At 40.7% G+C, this 22385-nt stretch overlaps 2 protein-coding genes and 1 long non-coding RNA gene across 7 annotated transcripts in view; 1 reads left to right on the top strand and 2 right to left on the bottom strand.

The window, feature by feature from the left end:
* The window catches only part of LOC147317428 (uncharacterized), an 11079-nt gene extending 9967 nt beyond the window's left edge, over positions 1 to 1112 (bottom strand). Inside the window, exons 1-4 of one of the 2 annotated variants that reach the window (XR_015131836.1) lie at positions 834 to 1112; positions 456 to 532; positions 244 to 313; positions 73 to 158 (exon numbers count right to left, since the gene is read on the bottom strand). Coding sequence is in view for 1 of the 2 variants with exons in the window: in XM_086314337.1 (XP_086170463.1) it covers positions 73 to 158; positions 244 to 310 (153 nt within the window). In the remaining variant the exon portion in view is untranslated. The remainder of the gene's footprint in view (positions 1 to 72; positions 159 to 243; positions 314 to 455; positions 533 to 833) is intronic. The other variant, XM_086314337.1, reaches the window with a different exon arrangement.
* Positions 760 to 22385, top strand: LOC147317427 (uncharacterized). 3 transcript variants are annotated; one of them, XR_015131839.1, is made up of 5 exons: positions 760 to 1019; positions 10303 to 10485; positions 10579 to 10809; positions 10983 to 11305; positions 11820 to 11924. It is a non-coding gene; the product is annotated as an uncharacterized LOC147317427 (long non-coding RNA). The 3 variants fall into 3 exon arrangements; XR_015131838.1 differs by having other exon boundaries at positions 762 to 1019; positions 10986 to 11305; XR_015131837.1 differs by lacking the exons at positions 10983 to 11305; positions 11820 to 11924 and adding an exon at positions 22178 to 22385 and having other exon boundaries at positions 777 to 1019.
* The window catches only part of osbp2b (oxysterol binding protein 2b), a 52834-nt gene continuing 34191 nt past the window's right edge, over positions 3743 to 22385 (bottom strand). For both annotated transcript variants that reach the window (XM_086314339.1, XM_086314340.1), the window contains exons 3-14: positions 22098 to 22348; positions 16037 to 16235; positions 14897 to 15017; positions 14350 to 14416; positions 13761 to 13913; positions 13423 to 13668; positions 13169 to 13289; positions 12820 to 12923; positions 11071 to 11166; positions 10556 to 10740; positions 10236 to 10456; positions 3743 to 8953 (exon numbers count right to left, since the gene is read on the bottom strand). In XM_086314339.1, coding sequence (XP_086170465.1) covers positions 8811 to 8953; positions 10236 to 10456; positions 10556 to 10740; positions 11071 to 11166; positions 12820 to 12923; positions 13169 to 13289; positions 13423 to 13668; positions 13761 to 13913; positions 14350 to 14416; positions 14897 to 15017; positions 16037 to 16235; positions 22098 to 22348 — 1907 coding nt within the window. In that variant the 3' untranslated portion in view covers positions 3743 to 8810. The remainder of the gene's footprint in view (positions 8954 to 10235; positions 10457 to 10555; positions 10741 to 11070; positions 11167 to 12819; positions 12924 to 13168; positions 13290 to 13422; positions 13669 to 13760; positions 13914 to 14349; positions 14417 to 14896; positions 15018 to 16036; positions 16236 to 22097; positions 22349 to 22385) is intronic.

Genomic DNA, 22385 nt, shown 5'->3' with positions numbered 1-22385 from the left:
TCATTTTAAATTTGCCTACATGTGCACAGAGACAAACATACAAAGAAAAGTGACAATCACAGAGTCACAAACCTGCAATTGCTCAAGCTGAGCATCCATTGCATCCAGGAGGCGATCGCAGTGGTCAAATCCAAACACACTGCTATTGTCGTTAAGATCTATGAGGGCAGAGAAAAGGGGGTATATGAATGGCTGCACACATAAGAGTGAGGAATACATAATAATGCTTTTAAACCTTCAGACCAGTGTAAAGAAGTTTCTGGGGATGTTCTGCATGTCTGTCTGCTCCGTTATTGTTCCTCTCAGCCATGTCCTGCACGTGAAGACAAAAGTGCAGGCATTGAGAGACAACATAGGAGACAGGGCTAACAGGAAAGTTATAAGGAGTGTGTGGCAGTACGGTGATGGGAGGGAGGGAGGCGGGCGGGGGGGGGGGGGGGGGGGGGGTATGTTACCCAGTTGTCCAGGAAACCAAGACCACTTAGCAAGCCAAACTGACTTGAGTTGACGATAAATCCCCGGATCTCCCCGTCTGAAAATCAAGTCCAAGAGCTGTGAAAGTTACTTACAAATATCTTGAGTATTAAAGTGTCACATCTAGCTGTGACTTGTGGGACTATTTTTTCAGCCGCAGCCAAGACTCAATCGAGCCTTTCCTATAAGCAGAGTGATATTTTCATAGTGCGAATGAGCCCACAAATCAGATGTATTGAACACAAAAGCGTCTGGCCAATCTGTCTGAAGCTCCCTGGTTAAACGTTCATGTTTCTGAGTTATCAAATGAAAACAAAAAACATCACACTGACCGCGACAAACACTCAGAACTAACTTACTTTAAGAAGACGGGCGTTTTAAGTCGATGGCGAACATGTCTCAGCGGTTCTGACTGGCACAGCTGTTGCTGTTGCCGGGAGAGTTGATTGACGGGAAATTGAGGCCGCCATGGAAACGGTCAAACAACTCGAGATACAGCAAGCTAACAGCCCTGAGGAGCCGCGCGAGCTACGGCAGTAAAAGCGGTAAACGAAGTTATTATAGTTAACAAAAACTAAATTAAAAACAGGATATTAAAAATAGTTCACTCGCATAAAAAATATTTTCTGAATTTGTAAAACCAACAAACAAAAACAAATATAGAGGTAGTGTGTTTAGCTCTAGTACGTTAGTTTGGTTAAAAATAAATTGATAGACATCCTAGACTGAGTCTACCGTTTTCATTTAAAAAAAAAAAAAATCTGATACCAGATTTTCCTAAGTCTTGCCTTTGACATATAACGATAATAGTTAATAGAGTTAATAAAGACTAACAATGAAACTAATAAAAACTAAACAAGTACGAAAATCAACTCTATAGACTAACAAACTAAACGGAATTAAAAACAGAAAGTCAAAATTATACTTATTCCATAATTATTTGAACAAAGACAATTACTTAAATATCTAAATACTAATATTTCTTGTAGTTTTACCTCTGTAAACCACTGCAGTGGTTTTAAAATCAGTGTCTTGTTTTGTTTTTTCAAAAGTTTTGCATGAACTGTTTAGGAATTACAGACAATTTTGTGCACTGTCCCACCTTTTCAGAGGCTGGAAAATAATTGGAAAATGTATAAAGTTTTATGGCCAGAGGAAGTCTGTTCCCTCATATATATGTACAGTGGGGCAAAAAAGTATTTAGTCAGCCACCGATTGTGCAAGTTCCCCCACCTAAAATGATGACAGAGGTCAGTAATTTGCACCAGAGGTACACTTCAACTGTGAGAGACAGAATGTGAAAAAAATAAAAGAAAATCCATGAATCCACATGGTAGGATTTGTAAAGAATTTATTCGTAAATCAGGGTGGAAAATAAGTATTTGGTCAATAACAAAAATACAACTCAATACTTTGTAACATAACCTTTGTTGGCAATAACAGAGGTCAAACGTTTACTATAGGTCTTTACCAGGTTTGCACACACAGTAGCTGGTATTTTGGCCCATTCCTCCATGCAGATCTTCTCGAGAGCAGTGATGTTTTGGGGCTGTCGCCGAGCAACACGGACTTTCAACTCCCGCCACAGATTTTCTATGAGGTTGAGGTCTGGAGACTGGCTAGGCCACTCCAGGACTTTCAAATGCTTCTTACGGAGCCACTCCTTTGTTGCCCGGGCGGTGTGTTTTGGATCATTGTCATGTTGGAAGACCCAGCCTCGTTTCATCGTCAAAGTTCTCACTGATGGAAGGAGGTTTTGGCTCAAAATCTCACGATACATGGCCCCATTCATTCTGTCCTTAACACGGATCAGTCGTCCTGTCCCCTTGGCAGAAAAACAGCCCCATAGCATGATGTTTCCACCCCCATGCTTCACAGTAGGTATGGTGTTCTTGGGATGCAACTCAGTATTCTTCTTCCTCCAAACACGACGAGTTGAGTTTATACCAAAAAGTTCTACTTTGGTTTCACATGACATTCTCCCAATCCTCTGCTGTATCATCCATGTGCTCTCTGGCAAACTTCAGACGGGCCTGGACATGCACTGGCTTCAGCAGCGGAACACGTCTGGCACTGCGGGATTTGATTCCCTGCCGTTGTAGTGTGTTACTGATGGTGACCTTTGTTACTTTGGTCCCAGCTCTCTGCAGGTCATTCACCAGGTCCCCCCGTGTGGTTCTGGGATCTTTGCTCACCGTTCTCATGATCATTTTGACCCCACGGGATGAGATCTTGCGTGGAGCCCCAGATCGAGGGAGATTATCAGTGGTCTTGTATGTCTTCCATTTTCTGATGATTGCTCCCACAGAGTTCAAACAGGTGCCATTCATACAGGTAACAAGTGGGGGACAGAAAAGCTTCTTACAGAAGACGTTACAGGTCTGTGAGAGCCAGAGATTTTCCTTGTTTGAGGTGACCAAATACTTATTTTCCACCCTAATTTAGGAATAAATTCTTTACAAATCCTACCATGTGAATTCATGGATTTTTTTTTTTTCCACATTCTGTCTCTCACAGTTGAAGTGTACCTCTGGTGCAAATTACTGACCTCTGTCATCATTTTAAGTGGGGGAACTTGCACAATCGGTGGCTGACTAAATACTTTTTTGCCCCACTGTATGTATATGGCATGGGCATAAGGCTGCAAGTGGAACCAGGTCACTAGTGTTTATTGATGTGGTTGCTAATAGACGCAGCAGGATGAACTGTGATGTGCACAGGGCTTTACTCTCTGCTTAGACTCACTCCAATTCTGCAGAACTGATCTGATGATGCTACGCTGTGAAAATGGATAATGACCCAAAACATACAGTAAAAACAGCCCAAGAGTTTCTCAAAGCAAAGAAATGGGATATTAATAGATGGTCGAGTCACCTGATAACCCAATAGAGGAGCTTTTCAGTCACTGAAGACAAAAATGAAGGCAGAGAAACCCACAAACAAGGCCTGGCAGAGCATCACAAGGGAGTCCATGGATGTCCATGTTCATGGGTTCTAATCTTCAGGAAGTCATTGACTCCAAAGAACTCTCACCTTTCTCATTTTAAAGAAAGCTTCTGTTGTCTACCCAAGAAAACAGTACATTGAATATGCACTTCATGATTGGAATAAGCAATGATACAAATAATGTTTTATTCACTTTCATAAAAACTGTTTAGAGTGTCATGTTTCATTAGTGGGACATCGACTTTAAACTCAAACATTTCTCTGTTCTGCCAGTTCAACTCATCCTTTGGTCAGAGAAGAAACAAATGAGAAGAGACTGGTATCCAGTGTCAACAATAACAACTTTATTATCTTCTTTTTTCACCGTTTTGTCTTTGCTGTTTAAAGACAGTGTTATACGAGTATAAATTAAGGGAGAAAATACACAATTTTATTTTTTTTAAAAAGGGGGAGGAAAAAAGAAAAACCTCAGCTGAATACGCAGTAACACCTGAATACACCTTTGTGTATTTGGGAGTAAGAGTTATCAAGGCAGGTCAGTCACCTCAATCCTGTGCCAGGTCGCTATTGTGAAACATCTCATAATTTCTACCAATCGTATGGATTGTTAATATCACCATAATCTCACCACAAAGCTGCGAGTCACTGTCGAATAAGAAGCAAGGTTTAGTTTAGACAAGGCAAGAAAAATCTCCCCATCTTCGTCGTCATCATCAGCATCAGCCTATTTCTGCCTCAAAACTGAGCAGCACTGAAAAGCAGGATATGTAATGCTGCACGTGCACACAAATCAAACTCGCTATGCACACAAATAGTATGAAAACACCAATATAGGAATAATGGCACCCATTGAGAAGGAAGAAATCAGATCAGAAAATAAAAACAAGAAAATTAAAGCCAAGAATCACATCGTAGTGAATTAAGCATCAGGTTCAGATGAGATGAGATAAACAGCGACGGGGAGGGTTTACATTTGAACCCTCTGAGATCGGGAAGGCAGATGAAGAGGATTATTTAGTCTACAACACACTCTTCTCTTACACTTTGGTTGTGTTTTTTCCCCTTTCTAAACGAGGCAGACAACGAGTCTTTGAACGAACAACAGCCACAAACTAACAAATCTACACCTCCACCGCTTTATTGCTACAGCTGTCCGATACTGTACAGGCCCTTAAAAGGGACAACTTCAGTAGGCAAGTCACCATCAAGTACTGAGGTCATCTTTTTGTTTGGAAATATATTGATTTAAACCTAAGATGAGCTCTCCATTATCATTCAAAATATAATATGTATTCTCAAATATAAAATAATCTCAAACACAATTTATTAAAGTAAATCTGCAGGGAACCTCCACATTTTCATCATGTTCAAGTGGCGATGTACAATGACAAGTCTTTGATACACATTTATGAAATAGAAAAGAAGGATAGCAGAAAGAAAATGTAAAGAAAAGGCTCAACACTTTGGGAAATGTGCTTATGTGCCTCCTTCTCTCCAACAGGACACATTGTAAGGCTACAGGCAGCAGTCACTTTTTAGGATTAAGAGGACTGGAAACAGGATATAAGCTACCAGCAGCTGGAGATCTGATAAACTAACATGGATCTTATTTGTTTCATTTTTCAAGACAGATTTTGGTACCAAATTTTGGGTACGTTAGGTTTAACTTCCATCTTTAGTTATGTGCAAGACTTCCTCCTGGCACCAAAGTGGCAAACTTCCAGCAAAGATGGAGGTGAAATTTAGAGGGACTGATGGGTGGTCAGAGCCGAGCTACCCCGTTTCCAGTGTTTTTACAGCTAAGCTAAACTGCCGTCTGTAGCTTCATATTTACAACAAGAGAAGGCTTCATCTTCTCATCCAACTCCAGCAAATTTCAAAACAAAATTAATTTCCAAACACTAAATTATTCCTTTTAACAAGTGACCATGCTCATGACAACCACAACTCCAAACTGTAAGAAAACCTTTTGTGTAAATGAGTAAAATTGCCAGAATTCACTTCTCACTATCATTAGTTCACTGCTAAAGAATCAGACAGGTAAACATTAAGAGCTCATATTATCACACTTAAAATTCACTCTATCGGCTAAATCCTAGCATTTCTTCCTTGTGTGAAGGAATTTCTTTTCCAGTGTGTGTGTGTGTGTGTGTGTGTGTGTGTGTGTGTGTGTGTGTGTGTGTGTGTGTGTGTGTGTGTGTGTGTGTGTGCTTTACATTTGCATGACCCACACATCAGAGGAAATAACTGAACCACAGCTAACAACATGTTAGTATTAAGAACTATATAAAAAAAACAACTTTATTTTCAGTGTGTTAACACAGTTTTTGGCCAAATTGAGGACACCTCTGAGTTAGTGTCTATCTTCAGGCTCATTTAGTCCCCCCTCTACCCCCTCCTTAACCTCTGCTGTACAGAGAACTCAATAGTCACATTAGTATAATTCTTCTTTTACAATATCATTGTTTTATCACAAAATATTCACACAAATAGGCTGGATGGTAGATACAATACCTCCAAATTCTACATTCCTAACAATAATTACAAAAAAATATCGACTGTTTTTTTTTTTTTTTTCTTCAAAACTCTTGTCACTGTAGACTTGTAGTGCACAGGTCAGGGGACTCGTTCCCTTATTCAGTCAGTTAAAGGCAAAAGACTCAGTGTACCTCTGTGAGCTGATCCCAGATCAGCAAGTCCACAAATGGCAAATGAGCTGCAGAGAGCCTGGAGTGGCCGCTCTGGCTTGTCCTCTGTGGCTACAGCTGACTGCAAAGAGGAGCGCTACAGGAACCAGCCCTGTCTGCTTCTATAACCTTTGACCTCCTATCAACTAAAGCCACTGTGGGTTCCTTGGAGTACCCGCTCCAGTCTCAAATTCAGTAACTCCACTGGAAACATCTGGACTACAAACTAGTGAGGGATGGATGCTGTGGAACTAGTGAGAAGAAACCGGTGTGTTCCCGGGTTAATGTTTACTTGTTAATGCCTCAGTGATCGGGCGCAGACTTAATACTTTGTACGATCACTGAAGATGATATTAGTTAAATCGATCACTGATGATATGGTAAGTGTTGCCACGGGAGAGCACCAGAGGACAAGATAGTGTTCATGTACAGAGTGAGATTTTCTCAACATCAACACAGAGATATGTACTAACCTCTAGTCAACCACAGTGAAAAGTGCTTATTCAGGTCTTTGATGGAAATTACCGTGACAGTGATACAAGTGTTTTAATGTCACCACTGCAGTTGCACTAATGTGTTATAATCAAACTACTACTATATAATTTTTCCTAATCAGAGTCACAAATGGAAAATGTTAAGATGACTGAGATCCAATGAAGCATAGAGACAGCTCATATTTCTAATATAACTAACATGAACAGACTAATTGCACGTCCCTAAAGGGAAAACTTAATATCCAGTCCAAATGGAAAAAGGATTACTGCCTTGATGCATATTTCATTAGTTGACATAAACCAATCTCTAGTGGATCAAACAGCTGTAGATTATGGAGACTCAATGTGTTGAAAATGAAATACAAATATATTTAGAATGAATCCGTCTGACGAACCAATACAGAAAATGTATAACAGAACCATAAAAATTTAAAACACACATGAATTTAGAAAAAAAAAGATAATACATCATAAAACCTAATATCTGGTTTTATTTCATTCTAGCAGCTTTTAAGACAAAAACCACTTTAACCAAACCTTTAATTTTTTTTTTAACTTTTCCCCCCAGAATATCATCTTCTTCCATAACAACACCGAGTCTGTCAGCTAATTCTGACTTCTAGAGCCCGTTATATCACAAATCAATCACATGGGCTCTGCCCCACTTGTCCTCAGACTTCTTGATGAAAATAAACCTATTTATAAATAAAATATTTAACACTGAATAAAGTAAAACCTGTAAGCCGAGATACAGAGGTTAGTCTGATTCTTTTTCTCACTTTATGGTTATATTAGATACATTTTCTGTAGTTAATTATGTGATTATTTGTACGTTCATTTCTCTGTATTTAATTATGTTTTTTTTTATATTTACTGAACACGTTGACTCTCCATAGTTTATAACACATGCAATCAAAGCTGTGACTATTTCAGAGTCTTCATCCATTACTTTCTATACCTCAGTCACAGACATAGTTTGGCAACCCCCTGACAACTGCCGGTTGCTACGGAAAAATGTGTATCCCTCAACCAGCTTGCTTGCTATCGTCGGGTAAAAATCAGAGAATGCTATACCCACAGGCTCCTTGTGCCTGCTTTGGCTGTTAGCGAAACCCTCTCAGAGTTGTACTGAAAAGGGCAAAACAGACCAGAGAAGTGAAAGTAAAAATTGCATCTGGCGGTTGCAACCAATACAAGGTGCAACTTTTACTTTATGGTTTCAGTGAATTTTCACTCGCTACCACTTGGCAAGTAGTTGGCAAAAAAGTCAACACCCCCCCTTGCAAACTGCTGGTGACTGAGGCAAAGTGCTAGCACATGCTAGCAGCAATCACAAAGAGGTTTTCAATGCAGCACCGAAAACCTCTTGCATGAACCAATTTCATGCAAGCGTCTGCAACCTCCTGCAACCACTTGCCAACCGATCTCGTAATATACACGCTTCCTTAGTAACCAGTGGTTCCTGGAGGAGGGGTGACCGACTGGTCTCTAGGCCTGTGAATGGAGTTTTAGCAGTCGATCTCACAGCAACTGTCAGCGATCACTCATCAGCCGGTTGGGAAATAAACACACGTTTTCCCTGTGACCGGTGGTTGCTCTAAGCCCGGCTTTAACATATCAAAAGAGGCAAATAATGAGCACTTAAAATGTTTACCATAAAGAAAATGAGGAGGCTAATTAATAAAGTAGGCCCAGGTTAATCTCTGTTGTACTGAATAAAACTGAGGGTGAAGACATTTTTCTTACAAATATTGAAATACTGTTGTGTGTTCTGTTTTTATGTCCCTCTTTATTCTTTTTAATCAGTTTATAATCATGAGCAGCTTTGATGTGGGTTTCTATCCAATTTGGGAAACTCTGTAGTGGAGTGAACACAGAAAAGTGCATTGTGGGTAGCATTTCCGGCACACCAGAGCATCAGGACTGAGCGGGTTAGCTTTACTGTGTGGTGTTACAACTCTGTTACAACTCTGTCACGGCTGTTTGAGTATAGTGTCAAATAGGACTACTCGGGGAACGCCCATAGAGTGTACATTTGGAGGTACAGTGTAATCTGAGAGTGTGCGAAACATACACATTCTCATGTTCACACACAAAAAAAGAAAAAAAAGGTCCACATGGTGCTCGTTCGCTCCGATGCTTAAGGACCAGAGGTGGAGCGGTTCACTGTCTCATGAGGTTAGGTGTGATCCCAGAGGAGGTTCCTGGGTTAGAAGATGTCAGGACACAGGCTCCAGTCCTGTCTCTCCTTTGCCTCCCAGTAACCCCCCTTGTACACAAAGCTTGTCTCTCCAGTAACTGAGTCCCTCCTCTGGTAAAACCACAATGGCTGGTAGCCTTCATATTCTCTACCTGTGAGGGAGGAAAAAAAAAAAAATCACAGGTATTAATCCATTGGTTTGATCCGATTATCCTCTAATGGAGAAGCCACACTCGCAGGCTATTCACACTCAGATCATTTCACCTTCATACAATGCATATAGTAGTGATAAAGAAACAAATGAGCACACATTGTGCAAATATGTCAAAACCTGAAAGGCTCATGGTGAAGGAGCTATACTCAAACTTTTGGAAGTCCCTGAACTAAAAAATGAATCTTTTTCATAAAAAGAGCAGTCAAAACGAAAAACAAGCATATAAAAAAAAAAAACTAGAAAAGTGCACCAGAAAAGTGTCCAATCGAAAAAAAAGAAAAAGCATAATGGCAATGCAGGAAGAAATCCAATCTAATCACTTGCTAATGTGGCTTCACCAGAGCACACTGAGAATACTTGTAATGTTAAATCATTTTCTTAAATGCAACATGTTACCGAGGCCAGTTCTGAATGAAAATGTTGCATGTGTGCAGGAAAAAGTGTTTTTTTTTTTCCTGAGTCATTATTTGGAGAAATTGACATGAGAAGGGTTTCATGCAGTTCCCAACACTGAGGCAGACCACACAGAGTAACACAGAGGATGGCGTTTGTGTGTTTGTGTGTGTGTGTGTGTATGTGGGAGTGATGCACAACGGAGGGGTACAGGGCAACCCCCACTCACCAGAGTCATAATCACACTCTGACCATCAATAGAGGGAGGAAAAGAAAGACAAGTCATGGGTACATCAAAAACAATCTAGCCTACGCACAACACACAGACAGGAATGCCACGAGGATGAAAAGTGTCTGCTGAGGTCCCTGTAAGATTTAAACTCTTTATTTATTTATTATAACCATCTCTTCTTAGTTTTCTTAATGAGCCCTGCTTTCTTAACGTGAACTCTTAAAACTCTTACATCTAAATTATAGAGCTCAAGAAGCTTAGGTAAATTATTCAGTTACTGCTTATTAATCATTTGATCTAATACTTGGGTATGAGCTCAGCCTTGATTATGTAGCACAGCATGCCACAGATCCCTTTTAATCAAATATTTCTATTGAGGGATTTTCTAATTCAGTGATTTATCTGTTGTAATGATATTTGTAGTAAAATAATGCTCCAGCTCCCACCTGACATTGTCTAATCTAATAATGATTGGGACTTTTACTACCATACATGCATAAAATAACTTTATGCCCTGACTCTTGCTTTCTTTCTCCTTTCTCATCACTAGACGCAGACAGACACACACTCACTCTCACTGTTCTCAGTCTCATACCTTCATCCAGAGCGTCTGAGGCCTCTGCTTCCCTCCTCCTTCTCACTGCTCTTTGTTTCTCCTCTAGCCTCTGTTTTTCGGAGTTTGCTTCATCCCATCGCCCGTCCTCCATCAGCCTCTGGTCTGGTCTCAGACGGCTGTCGGTCGTTGCCACCCCATCCTCCAGCTCATTTAAGGTCAGTGCCAGAGCTGAGAAGTAGTACATGTTCTCAGCGTTCTCCCTGACAAGGCAAGAAGGAATTGGCATAAGGTACACTGTGGAGTTCCATGACATTTATCACACATCGCAGCTGTTTACTCAGCTATGGCTGTTGGCTTACGGGAGCGGGTATTTCTTCCACAGCAGTTTGGGGGACAGAGTCTGGTAGACCATCTTCTGCTTGCCCTCTGACCCGCTGCCTCCTCGGCTGCTCTGAACGATCTTGGCACTTTCCATTTTCTCATCCCACGTACCAGAGAGGATGTAGTGAGCCTGGCCCCCGCTGTCTGCCACTACACCTGTCACCTGGAAAAAAACAGAGAAAACAGAAGCTAGAAACACAAGCACAGAGCTGCTCTTTCCAAGTAATGTTAGGTATGTAAATACCCAGTCCCATCAGTAGAACATGACTACATTTAAATTTGCTCCAAACAAATAAATGTGCTCTTTATTTAAGTAAGTGTTACAACACAAAAGGGTGTTATTGAGATCTGACTTCATACACTAAGCTTATTACACAAAGCAATACATTTGTTGGTATTGTCCAGCAGGAGGCAGCATCACACAAATGAACCCCACACCGCAACGTCACACCCAGGCTGGGTGTCAGCAGAGTGTGGAAAACAAAGAGTTTACCTTGCGTGGAACATCCCTGGAGAAATAACTGTAGGGAGAGAACTTGAGCTGGCAGGTCTCCTTGGTCCTGTGATTCACAATCTCAATGTCTCCCGACTGCACAAACACAGACACGCAAAAAATACAGAATGAGAGCAAGAAAGAGAGAACAATGACATTTGAGCCAGTGAACATATCACAGCGAGTTTCACAGTGAGTCAGGACTTAGAAGATTCAATTTGGAATGACAGTTAAGGTAAATCCACCACTATTTCATTCTACCTGTCCATCTGTCACACACACTAAACAAACTAAAACAATGTGCTTATGTGTAGAATTACTACTCTTGTTACTGCAAACAAGACATGTGGTAAGCAGGTCCTTGCATTGTCCTGCAAGGATGTGCATGCACAGTGCTGGACACTGCAGTGGGATGTACCTTTAAGGTCTCATGCTTAACCCTGTAAAGCCCAAACCATGAAAATGTTTCAGAAAATCCTATTTATTTGTGGTTTTTAAAAAAAAAAAAAAAAAAATTATATATATATATATATATATATATATATATATATATATATATATATATATATATATATATATATATATATATATATATATATATATATATATATAAATAAAATATTAAAAATAGCCACCATGCGGAGAAAATGAAGGTTTATGCTGGTGTGATTGTGATGTAAAAATACATTCTTTGTCAGTGCCTCGCTTGTTTCAGCTGTTTTATTACTGACAATTGTGCTCCGCTATAGCCAACCACAGAGAGTGTAGCTATAGGTTAATATGAAGCTGTTTGGGTGACCCCGTTCTGCAAAGGAGGACAGCCGAGTGGCAGAACAATGCAAAGAGAATGAAGGTGAATATACTGAAGACAATAATACAATACAGAGATGACAAAACTACATTTATCTCAACACAGAGCTGGTGATTTTGTTACACTCAAAAGGACAAAAAAACTGATAGCATTTGTACATTTGATCAGAAAACAGACACTAATGTGAGTAATTTATTTTTAGATCGTTTCCTTTCCTTGCTTCCAATTTTCACTAAATGCTTGCTCATAGAGGGACATGGGGTTGGTTATGTCTCTATCATGGTAGCGTCTTTAGCTTACAATGTAAAGCACATTAAGGTGAGTGCTGTGATTTGGTGCCATATAAAAAAAAAACTGAATTGAAATTGAATGTATTTCAAGTCTGTAGAGTACCTTTAAGAAACAAATACTACAAATATTCAGTAATTTAGGATATTTGTACTTTTACTTTTTCATGTTAGGAACAGGTTGACGCTTTGTTATTATACACAAGAGCTTATATTCCAGTGGATATAATCTGTGTTTTTCTTCTTCATGGATTCTTTAAAATGAGCATTCAAACACAAATGCACACTGACAGATGGATGTGACACACGAAAGCAGGACAGGGAAAAAAATGTAGGTGGAGGAGGTGGATGGGGTTTTATAGTTCCAAATAGACACATGTGAAGCCTGCCCCTCAAACCTCCCTCCACACTATAACTGGGGCATCTCAAAGAAACAAGAGGTTGTTATTTAGATCAAAGCTAAAGACAAATCCCCGGATACTGTGGAGCTACTTGTTGAATTGTTAAAAAGCTTTACGTTGATTCCCCTCTTCAGTCCTACTCTGCTGGTCTGTGCCACACACTTCTGCTAGAAGAAAATATCTACGGGCTTTTCAGGAAGCTCAGTGGTATTAAGGCATGATGTCGATAAACTAAACATAATAAACAGACCTGGTCAATCCACAGCTTGCCCACAATGATGTTGTGCACTGTGGAGGTGACCTTTCTCCACACATAGTGGTTCCCGCTGGCGTGGAACTGCAGGTGAATGGCACCTGGGGACACACGGCGACAAAAGACAGATTCTCACATCTGCTTTATTGCTAATTTGCAGTTGCGCATTATTGTTTGGTTTTGTGCTTCTGAATCTGTCATCCAGCACATTAATGCTCAGAGCACAGGCAATGCATTTCCACCTCAGAAGATTTATATTTCACTACTTACATGATTTTCTATTACATAGCACAACACAGCAGGCATATAATTATTATTTACGCATGAAGTTTGTTAGCGGTCTTACCCAGAGGCATTATGGAGAGGTATTTGCCTCGGAACTTGCTGGCGATGGTGATCTCCTGCCATAAGGTCCAGCCTCTTTGGGAAATCACATGATGTGCAGCTGCAGGTGGGTGATGGCTCACCTGAGAGGACACAGAAACACAAAGGCTCTGTTTAACCTTGTGTACCGTCGTGTGTGTGTGTGTGTGTGTTGAATAACTGTGCGTGCACATCAGGAAGCATGCAAACAAAATCTCTCTGTAGCTGTGCCATTACCTGCTCACACAGCGAGCGGTAGCCAAATTCCTCCAAGCGATCAAGCTCGTACGTTTCGCCCAGGAGGGGGTTGAAGGGCTTGGCTGTCCGGTGGACCGTTGTTGAGTAGGAAGAGACAGAGAAGGCAGCGACCAGGCACATCTGTTCTAGTGAGGAGTCGCAGCGGGCTGCCTTGTCTAGAAGCTCGTGATACTCCAGGTCCTCGGTGAGGCGCTGCAGCATCGACAGAGGCTCATTAAAGTTTACCTGAAAGGAAGATAACGGAGAGAAACTCATAAGATGCAATCCTTACAGATTTACCTGCCAGCAAGAAGAACCGGGAGCACGCCTACACTTACAGGCATGGGGATTTTAGAAAGCTCCTTGCCGATGCAGTTCTTCATGATGCTCCACAAATTGAGGGAGTAGTTGGGTTTGTCTGGGATATGACTCCGCCTTTGTCTGCGCGGCTGAAGCTCCTTTCCTGACACATCGTTACAGCTTGGAGACATCTGGGATTAGGTGAGGAGAAGAGGGTGGATATACAAGTTTGAGACAATACTTTCAATTTTGTGGACAGCTTGGCAGCATATCTCCAGATGTAGCGACAGAGCAAGAGAAAGACAGGAGAAAAAGAGAGAAGACACAGATGTGTAAGAGAGAGAGAGAGAAAAATATTAGAAAGAGCTGAGGGAGAAGAAGAACAGATGTTTGAGTACTAAATGATTCAAACCACTGGCAAAGTTTGTGTGCGTATCCTTGCATCCTTCTTTAAGCACGGCAGGGAAGGATACTTGTGAAAGCAGCAAGTGAAGATGTTACATAAATAAATCAATGAGGTGTGAGCTTTGCAGCAGCAGCAGAAATGAATCTATTTTGAGATTACAAATATTTGCTCCTTTAACAAATGTCAGTGCCATTATTTAGGCATGTTGGGAAGACACTTACATGGTCGTCCTGGTTCCAGTCACCGGGATGGCCTCCGCTCGCTCCGCTCAAATTACTCTGAGATCGCCTGGAACAAAATGAAAGTATTTTCTACAGCGACGCAGGACACAATCTCGCCAAAATCCCCTCACGCTCTTGTTTCCCCTTTACACATGCAAACACAATATACACAAGGGAGGGGAGAGATTGCTGAGTATTGCAGATGAATACTGTGAAACTGGAGTTGACGGATATGTCACATGACACAAAAATTGGGTAACTTGTCTGCAGGAAAACCGACCGCTGTGAGAGTCTAAGGCTGGTTTTTATTTGTACAACCGAAAGTGAACACATGACAGAAAAGGACACGCCGCTCTTCGATTTCTCATGCCATCAGCTATCGTCAGAGCCCCGCTCAGACGTCACCCAGCGTCAAACTCGCAGTTTTTACAATTTGGAGCGTGCATGGTTAAACTATATTTCTCATATCCATTTTTTCTTACAGTGCATTTTTAATGAATACATAAAAAGAGAGCAGAGACTGCACGGATTCCTGTGTGAGACTGACCTGTGCTGCGTGCTCTCACTGGCAGTCACTGTGATAAACGCAGGGGAATCCTCCATGGCATCAAAGTACTCAGTATCCTCATCTTCATCACTTGCCTCCTCTTTCCGTGACCTCTCACTCCCTTCAAGTGGACATATACATTTATGAGTCCACACAGACATCCCAGTGAAAAACAGTGAGTTTGTATTCTGCAGTGTTCAGGAGAGACAGGCATATAATCACATACCAGTGGTGATTAATCGGGGAATAATTAGCTTAATCGTAAAATTGGCAGTGTTCCTGTTGGGTAACTAGCCTGAATGATGCAAGTACCTCAGGGCATGCTTCTTATATTTAGTACTGACTATTTAGCACTCAGTACGTTCACTGTGTTCAGTGATCCATTATGGGTTTTAACCAGCTTCCAAGTGAGAAGCACAAATGTTTATATAAAGTACAATTAATGGGTAAAAGAGGGAAAGGGGAGGGAGTATGTTTGCTGTGTAGAAGCTCTGTATAATGTATAAATAATAAAAACTCTAAACTAACCATTTACTGTGTTAAAGGTTCAAATTTCATATCTGCCATTATGATAGCAAGTAGTGACAAATGGCAAAAATAGTATAAAAGGTAATGAAAGTTTGAAGAAACTGTGGTTCCCACAGGACCTGGTGTTTCTGATGTTCTGCCTAAGTGGTTAAAATATAATTATCCTCTGTATGAATTAACAATTGCGTTTAAGGTTAAAGGAAGGAAGAGGGACTCAACTATGTTTTAAACCCTCATTATAAACAGCAGAGACAGAGATCACAGGAGGGCTGGAAATGGGTCCCCAGGTTAAGTTCATGGGTGCTCAATTTGTTTTTACAAAATATAAACTGTGGCTTTTTCTGTGTAACTTTTTTAGAGCATAGCTAAAAGTTAGATCACTTCCAGCCAAAAACTCATGAGAATATAAACTAACCAAAGAGACTCTTAAGATAAGTACTATTTACATCTTAACTGCTGTCTAATTAAAATCTTCTGACACAGCTCAAAACTTCTGTCCTCCACATGAGGAGAGTCTATAATACTAAACCCAAGGCTACGTGTGACCTTTAGCTATTGGTATGAGTCCCGTGCTAAGGTCCACAGGAGCGACTAACAGACAGCCAGTCTCACCCTTGTTGGTGGTAGGGGCACTGGGTGCGCTGGAAACAAGCGTGGGTGCTTCCCTCCACGCTCGCTCCAGGCTGTTATGCTGCTTGGCTAGCTGCTCAATGGTCTCCTCTAGATGGGTACGCTGCTCTCGCTCATACTGCAGAGCCCGCTGCCATCTCCTACTGTGAGTCTCGGCTAGGTCCAAAAAGTCTCGACACGCCTTGGGTAACAGAAACACACGAGTAGATAATCAGAAGACAGGAGTGAAAAATAAATCAATGTAAAACACATCGTGAGGGGGGAATTGTTAAAAACAACTTTTTTAACAAAATGGAAACAATCAGTTGGGATAAAAATCCTGTATCACTTTTCCTCACAGTTGGCAACAATACAAGAGAAAGAAGATTTGGATGGAAAGGGCCGTAAATGCATTTGTGTCATGTGTTGTAATCAAGGCTGCTTATCATAAGGTTTTCGAGCAATCATAAATATGTTAATTAGCTGTCTGTCGAGATTTACTCCGTCTCCCCGCTGTGGCAAATGCGCCTTGGAGCAAACTGTAAACATAGAAAACATCAGTGACTGATGAGCTGCGTTTAACACTCTGATTGCATAAGGCTCTATATCTGCGTCAAGAGGGGGTATCATTGTGTCTCTTCTGCTTTTGCTGCTCAGACAGAGAGGTTACTTCAGATCACCACATATTACATGTCAGCACATGCTGCCACTGACGCTCACTGAGCACAGAGGTCAATGAACCCAAGTAACACCTCTCAGCTGACTCCATACATGTTAAAAATGTCATGTGATGCTCCCTGATCTCTCAGCGTGGGGTTATCCAGCTGTTTTTCAAACATGGCTTTAAAAGCAACCACAAATCAAATGTTATGGAAGTCTTGACTTGACTTTATTCTGTGGTACACTGTCATCACAAGAAGAGATTGAGAGGAACTGCTGAGAGGTAGCTTAAGCCACTTAAATAAAATAGTGGCTGAAGGTTAAAAACCTTCGGGGCAAAAGTGTCACACAGTTCAATTCATCTGGGCTCTTAGTATGATGGAACTGCAGTCTGGATTTTGTTTTGTTGGGGAAAAAAAGTTATGACTATATAGCCCTCAACAGAAGTATTATACCACCTGTCATAAAAACAAAAAAACAGCTATTTGAAACTAAAAATTTATGGTGTTATTTTTTAGGTAAATTTACGCTTTTAATACCCAATTTAAGCCGGAACGCTGGATTTCTCTGAGAAGTTAGATTTAACTAAATTTGACAAATTTTTCTCTTCAGAAATGGATACAAACAACTGCGACTTTGTATCTTTGTTTTTGTTTTTTTAAACCCAACATGCTTTATTATTTATTTCAGCTTTTCTGTAAAACAGTACATTTGGAAATTATGGATAACAACAATTATATCTTAGCATTAATAAATACAATTTCAATTAAAGCGCTTGAGCTTACTGGTGGATTAATCATTACAGAAACACAAAGAATGGTAATTACCAACACTATTAACTTAGGGCAGCTGTGGTATTAACCGTATACCGGGTGGTGGTATAGGTACTGTAAATAGTTTCAAACAACAGATTTTTGTTTTGTATTTTATTTATCAAGTATACCCAGTAAAGCTAAGGGGAGCTGTAACTACCAACTATTACTTTCTCACTGCTCCAATTCATATTTGGACAACAAAGTCTTATAATAGCCAAAGATGTTCATAACTTACATCTTCGGATGTCTGGTTTTGTCAGAGTAACAGGCCGGGACATTAAGACATTTAGCCTAATATTTTAATTCCTTACAAATACACATTTTTAAAATAATTTTTGCTACAAAAAAAGTCAAGTTAATTGTGTTGCAGTTGACTGTGATGCACAATCATTATCATATCATAGAGCCTTTCACATTCCTACTGACCAGAGCAATGTATGCTTTCATGCATTTCATCCTGGTCATATTACTGATTTATGCCCACCTGTGTAAGGATACTCGGTACTCTTGAATAAGGCTAATAACCCCCCCCCCAAAACAAAATTATGATTATTTCTTGAGCTTCATTTTAAAAATACTGAAAAACCAGATATTGCCCAAAATTATTAAGACACACTTGTAAATTAAAAAAAAAAATCCACGCTATTATTAACAGGCTTACAACAAACTATCTTAACAAACTATAGAGCAAGGAAAAACACTTACATTTTTAAAGCTAAATTAAAATAAGTTAAACTAGAAATTGATCATTAAAGACGATCAAATTTCCTAATTACACAGTCATTAATCCAAAATGTTAGTAGAGCAGTATGATCATAACACAAGAAGTGAAATATCAGATCACCTTACCATGCCTGGTTAGTCTCTTACCCTAAACAGCCCTGCACAAATGTTTCAATATTAATGTCTTAGAGTCAGTTAAATGTCCCAAATGCATGTGACGATGTGGGCCACTTCCCCAGACAATAACCATCATATGAAACTCAAACACCCCCTGAAGAAAATATGACAGTTCCACTTTTTTAAACGCTGACTCTCCACTATAAGCATAGACTGCATGTGACTTCTGGTGTTTTAAGTACGGGGTTGATAAAGGCTAAAAAAACTGAATGAACAAGCAGGAGTACATATGTATGTAAGTGAGGGTTGACATTAAACACCAAGAGTCACACAGTCCCGGTGAACTCTGCAGAAGGAACTATGTAGCGCAGATTAAAGTAAACTTGGTTAAAGTTGATGTTCATGTGTAAATTGTATAACCCTGAAAGAGTACGTGTGTAAATGCATGTAAATGTGCCATTAGAGTCAGGCTACTGCTGAACGAACTAGAGTTAAACCCTCTCCCAAGGCCAGATTAATAAGAGCGTGCAGTTGTACCTTTACATCATGGCCTCCAGCTTTCCTCAATCCACCTTCTCTCTCCTCTGTTCCTTATTCACACTTTACATGTCAACACCATTTTAACATGGGTAAAATAAAGTTTCAGGATGCCTCTTTGTAGGCGCCAAAAATGTGGCAGTAGAAATCCTTGCACTAAAGGGAGTTTGGACCAACATTGATTTCTCATTAAAAGCACATTCCTGGCAAGCCAAATGGCATTTTAATGAGTTTGGCAATCCAAGAGGATCTTTTTTTTTTTTTTTTGCTTGTCCAGTCAATTAATAAAAAAAAAAAAAAAAACAATAACGGGCTCATCATTTTGAGCACTGGCCTTTTACACAATGTTAAGTGCGATCCTCATTACAACTTTTTATTTTTAAATTATAAAACATTAGTTGATAAGTTCAAACTAATTGCAACCAAAAATGCAACTAATCTTAGTAAATTATTTTAACCCCAAACAAACCAAAACGAAACAAAAAAAAAGCTTCAACTGAAAGTCATGCATTAGAAGTCAAATAGCAATCAAAACCAAAGCCACTCGTAGAAGCGGAAAGAAAGACCAACCTTGTATGATTTGTCTTTAGTCAGACCAGGTCTGTCAGTCTAACTGTAGTCCAGAAGGCTCTAACATTCCTCACCAAGCAGGGAGGGTCAGGGTTTTGAGAAGAGTGGGGAGCTGGGGCTATTCCTGTCACCCCCACCCACTATCATATCCAGTATCACGTTTGCATGACCTCAATTCTATATGAACTGTCATCCATTACTAACAGACAGCTAAAACCACAATATTCACTGTAAAGGAAATGGAAACTGGGCCAGATTACAGTAGAGCATACACGTAATCAGAAAAAACATTTGGCAGTAATGACCAACTTGGTCATATTGGAGCCTGCGTTTTGCTACATGTGATTTTGAACGTTAAATAGCAGCGAACAACAATTTGCTACATAAAGATGCTGTGGTTTCACTGCACAAAAGAGAAAAATTGTGAAACAGAGAACAGAAGAGAACAAAAAAACAAAAACATGCAAACAAACAAAAAAGCAGTTACAGGGAGTGCAGAATTATTAGGCAAGTTGTATTTTTGAGGAATAATGTTATTATTGAACAACAACCATGTTCTCAATGAACCCAAAAAACTCATTAATATCAAAGCTGAATGTTTTTGGAAGTCGTTTTTAGTTTGTTTTTAGTTTTAGCTATTTTAGGGGGATATCTGTGTGTGCAGGTGACTATTACTGTGCATAATTATTAGGCAACTTAACAAAAAACAAATATATACCCATTTCAATTATTTATTTCTACCAGTGAAACCAATATAACATCTCCACATTCACAAATATACATTTCTGACATTCAAAAACAAAACAAAAACAAATCAGCGACCAATATAGCCACCTTTCTTTGCAAGGACACTCAAAAGCCTGCCATCCATGGATTCTGTCAGTGTTTTGATCTGTTCACCATCAACATTGCGTGCAGCAGCAACCACAGCCTCCCAGACACTGTTCAGAGAGGTGTACTGTTTTCCCTCCTTGTAAATCTCACATTTGATGATGGACCACAGGTTCTCAATGGGGTTCAGATCAGGTGAACAAGGAGGCCATGTCATTAGTTTTTCTTCTTTTATACCCTTTCTTGCCAGCCACGCTGTGGAGTACTTGGACGCGTGTGATGGAGCATTGTCCTGCATGAAAATCATGTTTTTCTTGAAGGATGCAGACTTCTTCCTGTACCACTGCTTGAAGAAGGTGTCTTCCAGAAACTGGCAGTAGGACTGGGAGTTGAGCTTGACTCCATCCTCAACCCGAAAAGGCCCCACAAGCTCATCTTTGATGATACCAGCCCAAACCAGTACTCCACCTCCACCTTGCTGGCGTCTGAGTCGGACTGGAGCTCTCTGCCCTTTACCAATCCAGCCACGGGCCCATCCATCTGGCCCATCAAGACTCACTCTCATTTCATCAGTCCATAAAACCTTAGAAAAACCAGTCTTGAGATAATTCTTGGCCCAGTCTTGACGTTTCAGCTTGTGTGTCTTGTTCGGTGGTGGTCGTCTTTCAGCCTTTCTTACCTTGGCCATGTCTCTGAGTATTGCACACCTTGTGCTTTTGGGCACTCCAGTAATGTTGCAGCTCTGAAATATGGCCAAACTGGTGGCAAGTGGCATCTTGGCAGCTGCACGCTTGACTTTTCTCAGTTCATGGGCAGTTATTTTGCGCCTTGGTTTTTCCACACGCTTCTTGCGACCCTGTTGACTATTTTGAATGAAACGCTTGATTGTTCGATGATCACGCTTCAGAAGCTTTGCAATTTTGAGACTGCTGCATCCCTCTGCAAGATATCTCACTATTTTTGACTTTTCTGAGCCTGTCAAGTCCTTCTTTTGACCCATTTTGCCAGAGGAAAAGACGTTGCCTAATAATTATGCACACCTGATATAGGGTGTTGATGTCATTAGACCACACCCCTTCTCATTACAGAGATGCACATCACCTAATATGCTTAATTGGTAGTAGGCTTTCGAGCCTATACAGCTTGGAGTAAGACAACATGCATGAAGAGGATGATGTGGACAAAATACTCATTTGCCTAATAATTCTGCACTCCCTGTAGAGACTCATCAATGGTTGTGGCTAGCTTCTGTTTGCCTCTGTACACAATATTTCTATCTGTTTATGGAGGGAGGAAAGTATGCCAGAGGCACCCATTTGGTTTGAGGTGCTAGTGTTTAAATGATGTATACAACAAATCATCTACCTCAATCTCTCCTTATCTTAACATCCTCTTCTTTCAACAACCCTCTCCTTGTTCTCCTTCCCCTTCATCCATGCCCAGCAGCAACGGAGGCGATGATTTTAAATCCGACCAATCTGGTATGGAAATCTTATTCTTGATGATTTGGCCCTGGATGCTCTTCCTGACATAACCCTCCCCATTTAGGCAGGATTGGAACTGCCACTAGGAGTACCCTGACTTGTGTCCCCCACAAGTCAGGGTATTTTGTATCAGGATCTGGTCGACCTCCATGCCTGCAGCCTTGGTCTCTTTAAACACACTACACTGTGAACTGATCTCATCTCTCATTGCTCACAAACCAGGACTGGCACTCCTGTCATACTGATCATACCAAAGCATGTGGGACACAGATCACTCACTGCTAACCCCTGCCGTGTCTTGCAGCGCGGTCTGTCACAGCTACTTACATTGATCATAGCATTGGAAGTGATGCGGAAGAGGGTGGCTCGCTCGTTGACTGCCTTGATTTTTTCTCCTCCCTCCACAGGGACTTTCAGGCCTTCGAGTTCACTCAGGGAGCGCTGCAGGGCCGCCCCGTGCTTGGCGATCAGGTCATTACACGTGCTGAGGTCATCGAGCTTGCTGATAAGTATCTTCAGGGTGCCCTGGATCTCGCTGCGGTCTGACTGGGACGTGGGCTCCTCGTCCCCTGAGTCATCTAAATGGCATGGGTCACATAAAAATAAAGAACAATT

This window comes from Aulonocara sp. 'chitande type north' Nkhata Bay, linkage group LG12 (assembly GCF_057382095.1).
Source record: "Aulonocara sp. 'chitande type north' Nkhata Bay isolate Kocher_YH1m ecotype deep benthic linkage group LG12, A_spYH_male_GT1.1, whole genome shotgun sequence".
NCBI lineage: Eukaryota > Metazoa > Chordata > Actinopteri > Cichliformes > Cichlidae > Aulonocara > Aulonocara sp. 'chitande type north' Nkhata Bay.
Note: the sequence above shows the minus strand (reverse complement) of the source record. Positions and strands in the feature narration are given on the sequence as shown.